Source organism: Rhipicephalus sanguineus, chromosome 4, assembly GCF_013339695.2.
Source record: "Rhipicephalus sanguineus isolate Rsan-2018 chromosome 4, BIME_Rsan_1.4, whole genome shotgun sequence".
In the NCBI taxonomy this organism is placed as follows: domain Eukaryota; kingdom Metazoa; phylum Arthropoda; class Arachnida; order Ixodida; family Ixodidae; genus Rhipicephalus; species Rhipicephalus sanguineus.
Genome location: NC_051179.1, coordinates 24,009,512 through 24,022,331, shown reverse-complemented (window position 1 = coordinate 24,022,331; position 12,820 = coordinate 24,009,512). Strand labels below are relative to the sequence as shown.

General features: G+C 47.1%; 2 protein-coding genes and 1 pseudogene across 3 annotated transcripts in view; 2 read left to right on the top strand and 1 right to left on the bottom strand.

Annotated features, from left to right (window-relative positions):
• Positions 1-2,666, top strand: part of LOC119389614 (AT-rich binding protein) — a 30,058-nt gene extending 27,392 nt beyond the window's left edge. Inside the window, exons 2-3 of the mRNA XM_037656966.2 lie at positions 1,526-1,717; positions 2,220-2,666. Coding sequence (XP_037512894.1) covers positions 1,526-1,717; positions 2,220-2,665 — 638 coding nt within the window. The 3' untranslated portion in view covers position 2,666. The remainder of the gene's footprint in view (positions 1-1,525; positions 1,718-2,219) is intronic.
• LOC119389613 (mediator of RNA polymerase II transcription subunit 15) overlaps positions 1-12,820 on the top strand; it is a 122,114-nt gene that overhangs the window by 84,769 nt on the left and 24,525 nt on the right. The window lies entirely within an intron of this gene.
• On the bottom strand, positions 2,746-4,101 carry LOC125758016 (putative nuclease HARBI1; annotated as a pseudogene).

Sequence of the window (12,820 nt, the reverse complement as noted above, 5' to 3'; positions counted from 1 at the left end):
CGTGTATACATACATAGCCCCCGAGATGTCTGGACTGCGCTTGCCTTTGGGACACCTTTAGGCCCGTATTCACAAACCAACCTTATCTTAACGCTATAAGGCTCCCTTTGATAAGGAAGGGAAAAGTGTAAGGATGAGAAGAGGCCGCGCAGTGCATTTCAGAACTCGCCTTATTCGGTTTTAAGGTGGCCTTACGGAAGGCGGCCTTATCGCGTTAAGGAACGAGCATGGGAGCGAGGCTATGAACTTCTGCAGGCTTATCGATGGCTTATTAGCAAAAAAAGATAGCTGCATGCTCCTCTAAACAATAAAATAAATACAGGAAAGCATGCCCGTGCGAGTACCGGAAAAGGTGCCAACCTTAAATTCCGCGCGCCACGTCTCGCCATGCCGTCAGCTCCATGCGGACGCGCGCCCGCTTCTCGAACCGCCGGTTGCGCTGCTCATCGACTTGGTTAAGAAGCATCGCAATGTAATAGAAAATAAAAAGACAGATGCGGTGTCACTGACAGACAAGAAAAAAAAATGGAAACAGATAGAAGAAGAGTTCAACAGCAAGAGCGACGTGCGGCCGCGCACCGAGCAGCAGCTACGCAAGTGCTGGGACAATTTGAAAGGAAAGTGGCGCAGGGCCAAGGCAATTGACACAAAGGAGTTGTTTCGGACTGGTGAGTCGTTTTCGTCGCCTCCTGTTTTTCAGCAATTATAATTATACGTCCTGTAACGGCACGTAACATGACAATTATATTTAAACGTAGCGCAAATGATACTCATTTCGCCGGCTAAAGACTGTGGACTGTCGACCGGTACGTGCAAGACACGCCTTATTGGCCTATTGGCAACGTACGAAATGGGATTTGCGATCTTATATTATTATAATTGTTTCGCTTGGTTTGATTTACGTACATTTCAATCATTGGATGCACTTATAGTCATATTGTGTTATACAGTAAATTTAAGAAATTTTACTTATGCAGTGCGTCACGGCCGTGTAGGGTATCAACAAACAAACAAACAAACAAACAAACAAATAAATAAATAAATAAATAAATAAATAAATAAATAAATAAATAAATAAATAAATAAGCAATGTCTGTAATTGCACTGCACGTCGGATACCAGTAGTTATGTACGTTTATACTATCGGAGAGAGCCGCAGCCAGAAATTTTTTCGGGGGGGGGGGGGGAGCTCAACCATACTTTATCTATGTTCGGGGGTGCATTTGTATGTGTGCGTGTATATATACGCAAGCAAAATTGAAAATTTTCGGGGGGTTTGAACCCCCCACCGCCACCCCGCTGGCTACGCCTCTGCTATCGGAAAGTAATCGAGTGGTTGCAATTGATCTGGAGTAGCGTAACGATTATACCGTATGAGAAAGGTGCTGAGCCGCGTACACAATTCTGTTTATGCAGAAATCAACTTTTGCCACACGTACTAGCAAGGCGTTGACTATCGCGGCTTGAATAATTTGATAACACGGCCACGATGGCACTCGCTTCCTGCTTTTCATGTGGCGGCCAGCATCAGAGAGTGCGCTGACAGACAAGCTGCTAAGAGTCGGCGCTGTGGCTTCACATACGTCGGTTCGCCTCGACAATCCATTCGACAGCGACCGGTCGCGGCACAAGGCTACTCACGACCATCGCTGCACTCCAGCTATGGCAGCACTGCTGGCACCCATGCAGGCGGTTCCAGTCGCTCAGCTCACTGCAGGTGACGTCATGTAACTTCTCTTGGAAAATAGCAGTGTGCTGCTGGTCATATTTTCAACCGATCAGCTAAAATTCGTCCGGCAAAATGATGTGGCGTTGAAAAAAAAAATATGGTGACGCAAAATACCTCGCTTAAATTTTTTTAGTTGAAGTTCGTGTATTTGCCACAAAATGCCCGATAGCTGTTCGAAATCATTACACCTGTGCACTCTTGGAACTGTATAAAGACAAAGAGTGTTCATGCAGCAGGCAATCGTATCCACGCTCCGTATCAATTTGCTACCTGTTTTCGTCACAGAAACAGACCATAAATGTTTCTCTTATCGTAATCGTGTTCCATATATTATGGCCAGTGCCTGCTGCAGTAATGTTGTCTAGTGATGCTTGCAAAAAGGTGCTATCCTGCTAATGTCAACTTCAATTTTTGTGTAAATATTAATAAACGCGAACGCCTATTGCGGAGAAAAATGTGTCCAAAATAAGAATTGTTTATTTGTTTCCAGCTTCTAACCAAGCCGAAGATTCGGGCAGCCTTGCAGACACCCCAAGGGACCTGGATATGTTCGACCCGGTTGCACCAGACGCACCAGCAAATGAAGTCGTATTTTCGCATCCAACACCAACGCTAGAGCCATCCTCGAATAATTCGAATGCACTTCAACAAAGCACAAAAAGTCCCGACCGTACTTTCTGTGCTCCTGCTGAGACAACACGCACAGGACGAAAGACAGCTCGAGCATCAAAGCTGGAGGAAGAACTCGAGGCACGCCTAGAGGCTGTTGCGGAAGAAAGACAGCAAAGGCGGAAGGAGCACTTGTTTCGCATGCGCATGATGCGAGCAGAGGGAAAAGAAAGAAAGGCAATTAACGACCAAAAACTGAAGAATGCAGAAGCAAAGTCCCTTCTCTTGAAGTTAAAAGTGGAGCATCTGAAGAAGCAGCTACAATAAATTACATACTCTCCCCCCGCCCCGCCCGAAAGAAACTGCGGGACTGACGTCGAATAAAGTTTATTCAGTCATTAATTTATGACAGGGTCGACTGCTTGCTTTCGATGTGTCCTTAGCGAGAGTAGTAGTCCCGAGTAATGCGCCTGCGGGCTCTGAATCCGTCTTCCGTGTCCGCGAGCGCTGGCTCGCCTGGCGGCAATGCTTCACTCGGCTGTGCGGCAGAGCCATGTGCTGCAGCAGGGGCGGGCGACGAAGACGGCCGCGGCTGCACGACCTGGTCGTCTTGGGGAAGAGGGTCATTCGGGTGCCGGCTGAAATTGTGTAGCGCAGCACACGCTGTTATAACCCGAGCAGATGTAGTTGCTTTGATCTGCATTCTCATGTCGAGGCACGGAAATCTCCTCCTCTTCCAAATGCCAAAAGCCCTCTCCACCGAGCATCTCGTTTTCTTGTGGGAGCGGTTGTACCTGAAACATATGCACCTTTAATTGAAGTATATTACACATAAATTTTAGTGAATGCTTTGCACTACTACCGCCACTTTACTTACCTGAACTCTGCTGCGTTTTCAGGGTCCTTTAGTGGAGTCATCAGGTAGCGACGGCACGCATAACCCATGTCTCCCAAAAGCAGGCCAGGAACTGCTCATAGCGAACTCGAGCGTGGCTGTTGTCAAATATTCGGCTGTCGTGGTTTGAGCCGGGCCAGCTGGCCACAACATCAAAAAACTGCAGCCGAGGTCCCGTGATAGCCTGCAAAAACCAGGCGTGATGTCTGCTTGTAAGCCGATCCTAATATGTATTTTTTTTTTCATTTGTGCACATTAATCAGGTAAACTACTCTCGCGGTGACGTATAAATGCGCAACCATAACGTCACTCATTTAGCTGGTGAGCCCTGGCGATAAACAATGCCGTAAGGCCATTGAACTTATGCGAATCACGGTCCAGATGGAGCTAATATGTTAAAAATAAACTTAATTTTAGGTTTCAATACATATCATAGCTTTTACAATTGTGAAAAACCACCCTTGCTTCGACACTAAAATTATATCCTTAGTGCATACGTCGCTCGATCGGATCATTAGGCCCCACTTCAGTTGTAATGGCGAGAGGAAAACAAAGGGTTTAAGTAAACACGGCGAGTACAGCAAAGCGTGCCGTGAATGGTTTCTTATGTGTATACTGTATAGCGTATAGCGTAGCGTATATATCGTACATAGCTTTAGAAGCCGCACATACATATTTCTTCAAATTATTTTAACGCAGCAAACATTACATGCACTTTTTTACGAACCTGCACATTGATGGAAAAATATCCCTTCCGGCAGCGAAGGACCTCCGCATCGTCGCCTCCCGGGCTCTTGATCTTGACATGAGTACAATCGATGCATCCTGTCACACCGGGAAGCTTCGCAATGCGATAGTATTCTTCCATCACTTGCGCTGCTTGTGTGGCATCCGGTAACTTGACGAGCGCAGGGAACAACGTACCCGCAATAACTTTCGTCACTCGTTTAACGATGCGGGACACTGTCGGCTGCGATACGTTAACCAAGTCCGCACTCACGACTTGAAAAGTGCCGGCGCCGTATAGAATCGGAGGGCCACCAGAACCTGCAGAAGTGGCGGCACAGGGCAACCGCGACCGCCGAGGCTCGGTTCCAGCGGCAGCACGGAAGGAAGCTCGAGAACCGCTCGCTTCGAGAAGCGGTATCTGCTTAGGAACTCGTCCTCATTGAACATTTCCATGGGATTTTCGCGGTCCCTCAGCACACGCAGCGGTATTTGCGCGTACGGACGCGCACTGCGAACTTCAACCTCTCTTAATAGCGCGACGAAGTCGATCACATCGGAAAAACTCCTTGCATGACCCGCCATATTGCGTCGCATAAGTGCCGCCTTAAGGTACCTGTCAGTCTACCTTATGAAGCGCCACCTTGTGACGACGATAAGGTTAAGGAAAGGTTGGATTGAGGCATAAGGTTTGTTTATGAAACGCGTTAAGGAGCCGAAAAGGTAAGGAGGGCAAAAGATAAGGATAAGGTCGGTTTGTGAATACGGGCCTTTAAGACACACTACATACCTTTCGCGGTTTCAGCGTTGCACGCGCGACGTACTACGTCTACGCGCAGGCGTCTATATAGGTCACGGGTTCGACACCCTACCTTCGTGTTACCGCTTTGTGGTAGCCGTATGCATGTTGACATGGTCGGATGAATGAAATTCGTGTAACCGATGATTTAGGCAGCTGCGGATTATACGATATCGTCATTATACTCCGGTCATTGCAGAGTCCATTGGCTAGCTCCTCCCACTTGCAAAAGTTCATTCATTCATTCATTCATTCATTCATTCATTCATTCATTCATTCATTCATTCATTCATTCATTCATTCATTCATTCATTCACTCACTTGGTCATCGTCCCAGTTATTGAATGAATAAATGGAGAATAGAAACAGAAGCATGGCTGGTGGCCATTCTTGTTTGAGCAATCGATAAACACTCAAGCGGACATCAAACGTTTTGACGCACATGTTAAGTCGGGCTTACTGGCGCGATGTCGTCAATATATCTATGTTTTAATGTCCTTGCCTGTATGACGTTCGTGAGTGCATACGTATATATATCGCCTTTGTACTCCAGCCATTGTTGTTTTATGGCTTTTAGCTCCCTTGCACATCAATTAGCTGATTGGATTCTTGTGTGCTTTGACATTTTGTTGGTTGTGTCGGGGCTCTGCGACCTTTACAACGCCGTTTCTTGTGATTCGTGCGAGCAGGGTCTCTGCTCTCTTGTAAACGACTCGTATACACAGAGACGTATGCGTTTCTTACACGAGCTGGAAAATTCTCTGAAATTTGTTTCAAAGCGTATGACGTGGGAATAATTTCCAACTTCGCGACTTTTATCTTAGCATGCCCGATTTGTAGATCTTTGCGATGTCCCGTGAGCGAGTGAGAAACTGGCGGCATGACACGATTTTACAACATCGCGGTATTATTAATTTGGCATTGGGTTCACAGCTGCAGCTTTTCAGGGGCAGGCAACTAGATGCAAGTAAGGAAATTATATTAAAAGCTTGGCACGGCGAACGTTAGTTACCCCGTCGTGTACACACGCACACAGAGAGACAGGCAGGCAGGCAAGGCAAGGCAAGGCAAGGCAAGACAAGGCAAGGCAAGGCAAGGCAAGGCAGGGCAGGGCAGGGCAGGGCAGGGCAAGGCAAGGCAGATTTTACTGTGAGGAGATCTACAGCATGGGGTACAACCTCGCAAATCCGCGATTCCGTTCTCGCGGGCACACCTACACCTGTCCGTTATCGGCGTTTCTCTTTTCCCATTTCCTGTGCGTCATTTCCATAATCCTTTTATTTCGGCGATTATGATTATCCTTAAGCTTATTTATTTCGCGACTTTCTTACGCGCCTGCTCAGCCTCGAGCGACGCGGCGCTCGATCCTGGGCTTCGCATCGCGCGCGCTGATCGGAAAATCCTCTGAGGGAGGTTGTGCCAACCCTCCTTATATCTCTCCCTTCTTTGCTGTGCACATGCACGCACACACACGCGCGCAATCGCGTGCTGCTTCGTCTTATCCAAGGAACAGGTATACACAGTATGCACACGTACTGCTTCATCTAATCCAAGACGCACGCACACAATCTCTCTCTCTCTTTCTCTCTCACCCATTCATCTCGCAAGAAGTGTCTACACACACATGGAATATACACATACAAGCACACACGCTTCGTCTCGTCCAAAACGTACGCACACCAAGAAGCCTTCCTTCCTCGTGATTAGTTTTCCGCGATGCAAGGCGCGGGTCTGCCCTTGCCTGTCGATCGACGTGTACGCCACGCCGCGCGCGGCGCTGGAATCGATAGCGCCGTGGTGCAAGAAGAGGTGGAGGAGGGTGAATGATTGAGCATCGGCAGCATTTACAGGCGGCCTATCCTCCCGGAACCTCTTCGTTTCGCCACGTGTCCGACAGCCTCGGTTTTTGTTCTTTAATGCGAAACATTCTACGTGGAAAGTAGTCATAATATAATGATTGTTTGGGTTTTACGTCCAAAACACCGTAGTGGAGGGCTCCGGAAATTTCAACCAGCTGGGGTTGTTTCACGTGCACCTATAAGTACAGGGTCCTTTAGCATCTCGCCTCCCTCGAAATGCGGCCGCCGCGGCCGGGATTCGACCCCGCGACCTTCGGGTCGGCAGTCAAGCACCATAACCACTAGACCACCGTGGCGGGTGATCGAGAGAAAACAAGTTATTGGAAAACGGTCCATACTAATACGCATGTGGCCGGCGCATCTTCGCATTTCTGTATACGCTCGCCGGCGCCGGGTTTTTCGCATATGACACAGCGACCGAAACATGCGAGTCATAACAAGCTTGCCTTGAATTGCACAAAAGCAGTCGCACTCCGCATACACTGCAATCAAACATTTGAAGATATATATGACTTAGTGCGTGCAGAACATCACGTAAGCAAAACCAAGTTTTTTAGTTATAAAAAGAAAAAAAGATATATATGATGGTTGGTCAGTGCAAAAATTATTCTGTCTGGCATTGCCGATGTTTTCGATAACCTAAAATAGGTGTACCTTTTGCAGGAACACGTGGTAGAGGCATACGTACAGTGTGGCTACCGCGACGCTGCTGTACAGGACTCGTTTTGTAACAATTCTAACCACTTCTTTTGTAACCATGGTTTTGCAACCACTCCCTGGTTGCTTCGCGTGATTCTTTTTTATTCTTTTTTTATTTTATTTTTTCACGTTTTGTCGACGACTACGCTTTTTCTTTCGCAACGCAGTTGGGATTCAATCCGTGCACCGCCTTTATAAACCGTTCTCAAATAGAAACAAGTACGGCGTGGCTACATCGGAGTGATGAAAAGGCGTTGCAACACTGTGTCATTACTTTTATTGCAAGCCTTACATCGCGATACCGTTGGCTGGCAAAGCCGGGCGCAGTGTACATGTACAGAGGGAACCGCGGGCTTCTTTCTTCCATCGTCGGAAGTATCGCCGTTCGTGAACACTGCGAGATTTCCATATCGAAATTGAAAAATCAGAAGTCGGTGTATGTTGTGTGTGTTTTAAAAAAAAACTGATTCTTGACGTCCTTGTGCAGTTTTTCTCCTTTCGTCACGTTTTTGCTTTATTTTCTTGTACCGCTCTTTGTAGTGGCTACTGCAGATTCGATATGTTGCTTAGTTTATGGCGGCACGAAGTCCCGTACACCGTACGGCTTGATCAAATTCACGAGATTAGCTATGGCGCGCGCGGTGTTGTAACCCGGCTGGCGTTCGCAGGGGCCCGATTTGATTTAGCCTCCCAACTGAACCGTGCCGTGTTTTCGCATTGTTGCAACTGCCTGGCGCCGGCGACTTCTTGATCGTTTTATTATATCCTCCGTTTTTTTCTCAACATTTTTCGGTCTTCAGTCCTTTTCCTCTCAAGAGTATAATAACTGTACATGATGATGTTGCGCCCCATATAGAGTTTCATGTAAAGGCCGCTAGGGGTAAAATGCGGCGCTAGTGTCTGCGCGAGACTGGCATATACTACTGCAGTGCGGCGTTGCCGGACACTGCGTGTTCGTGAGACCCTACTTAGTGAGTAGGGTCTCAGTAGTCATTAGTGAGATGTTATTGTGTTTCTGTTGACTTTATGCCGTATTCAGTGGAATAACTGGCCGATTTAGGGTTAAGTGATGCACGTACATTCATTTCCACCATCTTCAGTTCGTGTCACATCGGCGTAATTTCGACTCGAACGCGTAGATCAGAGCCAGCATTCGTCGCTACGTGACGTAGTTATCTCCAGCGATTGGGCACTCGTTATACTCAAAAACTTGATTTTCGTTTGAATCCGTGAGTACTGTACATATAAACAATGTATACTTGAAAAAAAAAAAACCAGCGCAAAGACGACGGAGAACACATGGAAGAAGGACACAGGACAAGCGCTTGCCCTGTGTCCTTCTTCCATGTGTTCTCCGTCGTCTTTGCGCTGGTTTTTTCAAGTATGCATTGATTCCAACTCGCCCACCTTTCTACCTTACTGCTATATAAGCAATGTGTTGAAAAAAAAAAAGAACAATCTACGGACTTATGTAAATGTACTTTTTACATGTAAAGGTAGCCCCGCCACAGTGGTCTAGTGGTTATGGCGCTCGACTGCTGACCCGAAGGTCGCGGTAGCGAATCCCGGCCGCGGCGGCTGCACTTTCAATGGAGGCGAAAATGTTTGAGGCCCGTGTACTTAGATTCAGGTGCACGTTAAAGAACGCCAGGTGGTAGAAATTTCCGGAGCCCTCCACTCTACGGCGTCCCTCATAATCATATCGTGGTTTTGGGACGTTAAACCCCAGATATTATTATTATTATTATTATTATTATTATTATTATTATTATTATTATTATTATTATTATTATTATTATTATTATTATTATTATTATTATTACATGTAAAGGTACTTTTGTACAACAGCAAAATACCGACTTAAATGATCACCGGAGTTTTGCTCACATCGGTCACCAGGGGTACGAAGAACGGGTACATGCTTCGTCATTTAACGCACGCAGAGCATGGGTGCTTGGACACCTTCAGATTACGGATGCACTCTTGCCTCGTGATAAATTACAGATGCCGCGGCGATTGTTTATCACCTCCCTCCTCCCAATTTTGCTTCTTTCGCTCGCTAGGCTGTGCGTTCTGGCGCTGCTGTCGCATGTGGGAAGCTATACAGCGCCGGTTGCCTGTGTATAGTGCAGTCGCTCATATGCACTCTGCGTTCGCTTTTGTGCCACTAGGAACAACGAGGTTAGCATCGTTCTTTCCATTTCGGACCGCATTTTTTTGTCTCGCCCTCTTTGATGCTGAAGCCGCGATAGGCTGCCCCCAATCAAACCGCGAAATAAACAAAAGAAATTCCCTTCTTTTGTTTAATGCGACAAACGTGCATACGCGGGCCTACGGCGCATGCGCCTGCTTGCATTGTATACAGGCCACCTCCGGCGAGGCCTATATATGTAACTCTTGTCTCTATGCAGCGACTGTGTACGTAGCGGCTTATGCACCTGCGGTAACAATGGAAGCACGCGGCCGGCGCTTTTGTCCAATCTTTTTGCGCCGCCTCGCCTCCCCCGTTTAGTGCCTGGGTCCATTGTCACGACGTCGGTGGTATACTTTGCAAGCTTCTCGCGTTGTTTTCGGTCGCGTCCGCTGGATTAGCGGAAGAAAGAGGCGCGCCCTCGTTATTTTTATCTTTTTATTTTCTTCAAATTTTTGATCGAGCGGCCGTGCCTGTGCACGCCCGATATTCGCGCACGCCGGTGCGAGCCCTTTCAAATGGCGCGCCGCAATATATGTAGGCGTTGGCGCGTGACCTTTGATTGGTTTTTTTTCGCCATATCCGTGGCCCCCGTGTATGGCTCTTGTTTATTTGTCTTTTTTTCATTTTCTGTCTTTTTCCCTTCATCGATCTCTCAGCTTGTTCGATTTGTCCTCGAATATTTGAACTAGAGAAGAAGTAGTAGTCATCGTATTTCGATTTCCTTGTTTTCGCGCAAGTGGGTGGTTATTAAATAGAAAAAAAAAGGTTGTTTGGTTCACCGGTCGATGTTGCCCTGCATGGCCGGATTCCGCGCACTTTACCACCTTCGTTTTCGTATACGCAGCGCGGAGAACTATAGGTCGCGGGTTTGATTTTCACGACCGCGCATTGTATATGTACACAACGCCGAGGAGATAGTGAGTGCTATTTCTTGCGTTATATCGCCCGATAAGCAGGGCGGCCGTGTTTTCGAGGCAGTCCTGGAATACCTTGGAGGCACCTGCTCTGCCCTGCCCCGCTCTGAACCGGGGCCTCCGCGACTAGCTCCGGCAGTGCGCTGTAGCAACGGCGCACAGCCGGAGCTAATCGCGGAGGCCACGCATGGACACTGCTCTTCCCGCCTCCACTTGCCTCCCTGCAAACTCTGAGCCGTGCTTTTCTTTAAAACTGCAGGAGTGGCATCTTCGCTCTCCCCCCCTCTAATATTCAGCCACATTTCTCTCTCTGCCCTGGGCCTATGGTGCGTTTACTTACTTGCAAGGCCTCCGAGATGAATAGGCGCTGCGGAGTCCAGTCCCGCCAAGAAAAATTATTTTTTTTTCATTTTTTACTTTATGGCGATGACCGTCTTTCCTACTGATAGACGGACGGACAATTTTGTCTTTGAGTCGGCATAGAAGTGCTTACGCATTTAATAAGGAAGCTCGAGCGAGAGAGCTAGCCGTCACGCTTTCGCCTCGATACTCTTGCTGTTCGCTGGTGGGTTCAATAATAATAATAATAATAATAATAATAATAATAATAATAATAATAATAATAATAATAATAATAATAATAATAAACCAAGGCGCGCAGCATCGGAAGCTTTCGCTCACGTGTCGATGCTGCCGCCGTGCGCTGAGTCGTCCATTTTTTAACCTCCTCGTCCCCCTTCTACTCTACTCCGGCGCTCTCTATCCCCTTCGCAAAGAGCGGTGCTCGCTTCGTCGATCGATTTGCTGGTGAGCCCGACGTAAGAAAAACAGAAAGGATGGGGAGAGATGGGGTTTTACGAATGGGGCTCGTGGGGAGCGCGGTAACGGGATACAGGGATTGAGTGAGGGGGCGAAAGGATATTGGGGGAGAGGTGAGGGGGGCCTGTGCTGCGCTGTCGTCGTTGCCGATGCTGTCGAGAGCACTGCAGGAATGTCAAGCGCGCCATCGAACGATTTGAGTTGCGTGCGCGCGCCTCGCGACGCTTTGTAGTAGAAATATATATATATATATATATATATATATATATATATATATATATATATATATATATATATATATATATATATGGAGCCACGCCGCTGACGTTCCGACAATTTTCTTTCTTTTTTCGTTTTCGACCGCTATGTCATTGACTGGCGCGGCTATCGAGCGCTGCGCGCTTGTCCTCCAGCTTTTCTCTCTTGCTGTCCCGCCCCTCTACGCTAATTCGGTGCAGCGTGCTGAGTATTACAAGAGTTGATGAGGATTTGATCGGTTTACAGTTGGTACACAGTATATAGTACAAGTGTTCTTCACTTGGCCTTGGTGAAACGTTCCGTATGTTTCCGTATGTTTCATTCAGTCATGCCATATGTTTCCGTAATATTCTTACGGATTTATATGGCAACTATATGGAGAACGTATGGACTTATTATCAACTCGATACTTCTCTAATTTGTCTTTATGGTGTTTCAATTTTATGACACGGAACAAATCATGGAAAACATAGTAACGCATTCCCTAAGACGGTTACTTTCGATTCCTTATTTAAACACGGCGCATACCCGCGGAAGGGAGTTCGGTCCACATCGTGAACTCTTGCGATTTATACTATACCACTGTTAATACCATTAATATAATTAATTCGCGAAGAGTACCGTCCGTGTTGACGGGAGGGAACGTTGTGAAATCCACATGACAACATTCCATCCCTGATTCTCTTCGCGTAGCAGAATAGCGAATCGGGTTATATAGTATTCATTCATTAGTGCAACGCAAATAAAAGAAAAAAAAAAAAAGACCCAAGGACGAAAAGTGCGGGGTCTCTTCTTCGTCTTAGTTTTTTTTTATTTTGCGCTGTGGTAGTAGAGATTGCACGTAGTAGTTCGCAGTTCACCATGACTGTGCCTATTTTTGTGGCTGATTACCAACTACAAGGGTGCACGGTTTTATTTATGTTTTTGGTATACTCTCACGGCCAGACGCATTACTGAGCTCGAGAGCGCGGTTAGGTGCATAAGAAAGTGCACAAAAAGAAAGACAGCTGGTATTGCAATGCTAGCTAATTAATAAGAATGAAATAACGCAAACTCGAAGCGAGCGAGTGGAATAGCTGCGCTGCGGTGTCCGCAAATTCCGAGACGGGAGTGGCGTATTATGATTCAAATCCTCTCTAGCAGGGAAGGAGCTCTTTCGGGATTTCGGTCGCGGACGGCGCGGCGTTTTATTGCTGCGGCCGCGCTGATACGCCAGGGAACCGAGCTTGCTTGCGCACTTCTTCTGCGGACTGATCGAACTCCTTGTATTATTTATATTTTAGTTCCCGCTTCGCATGGTCGCGCCTGGCTGGCTGAAT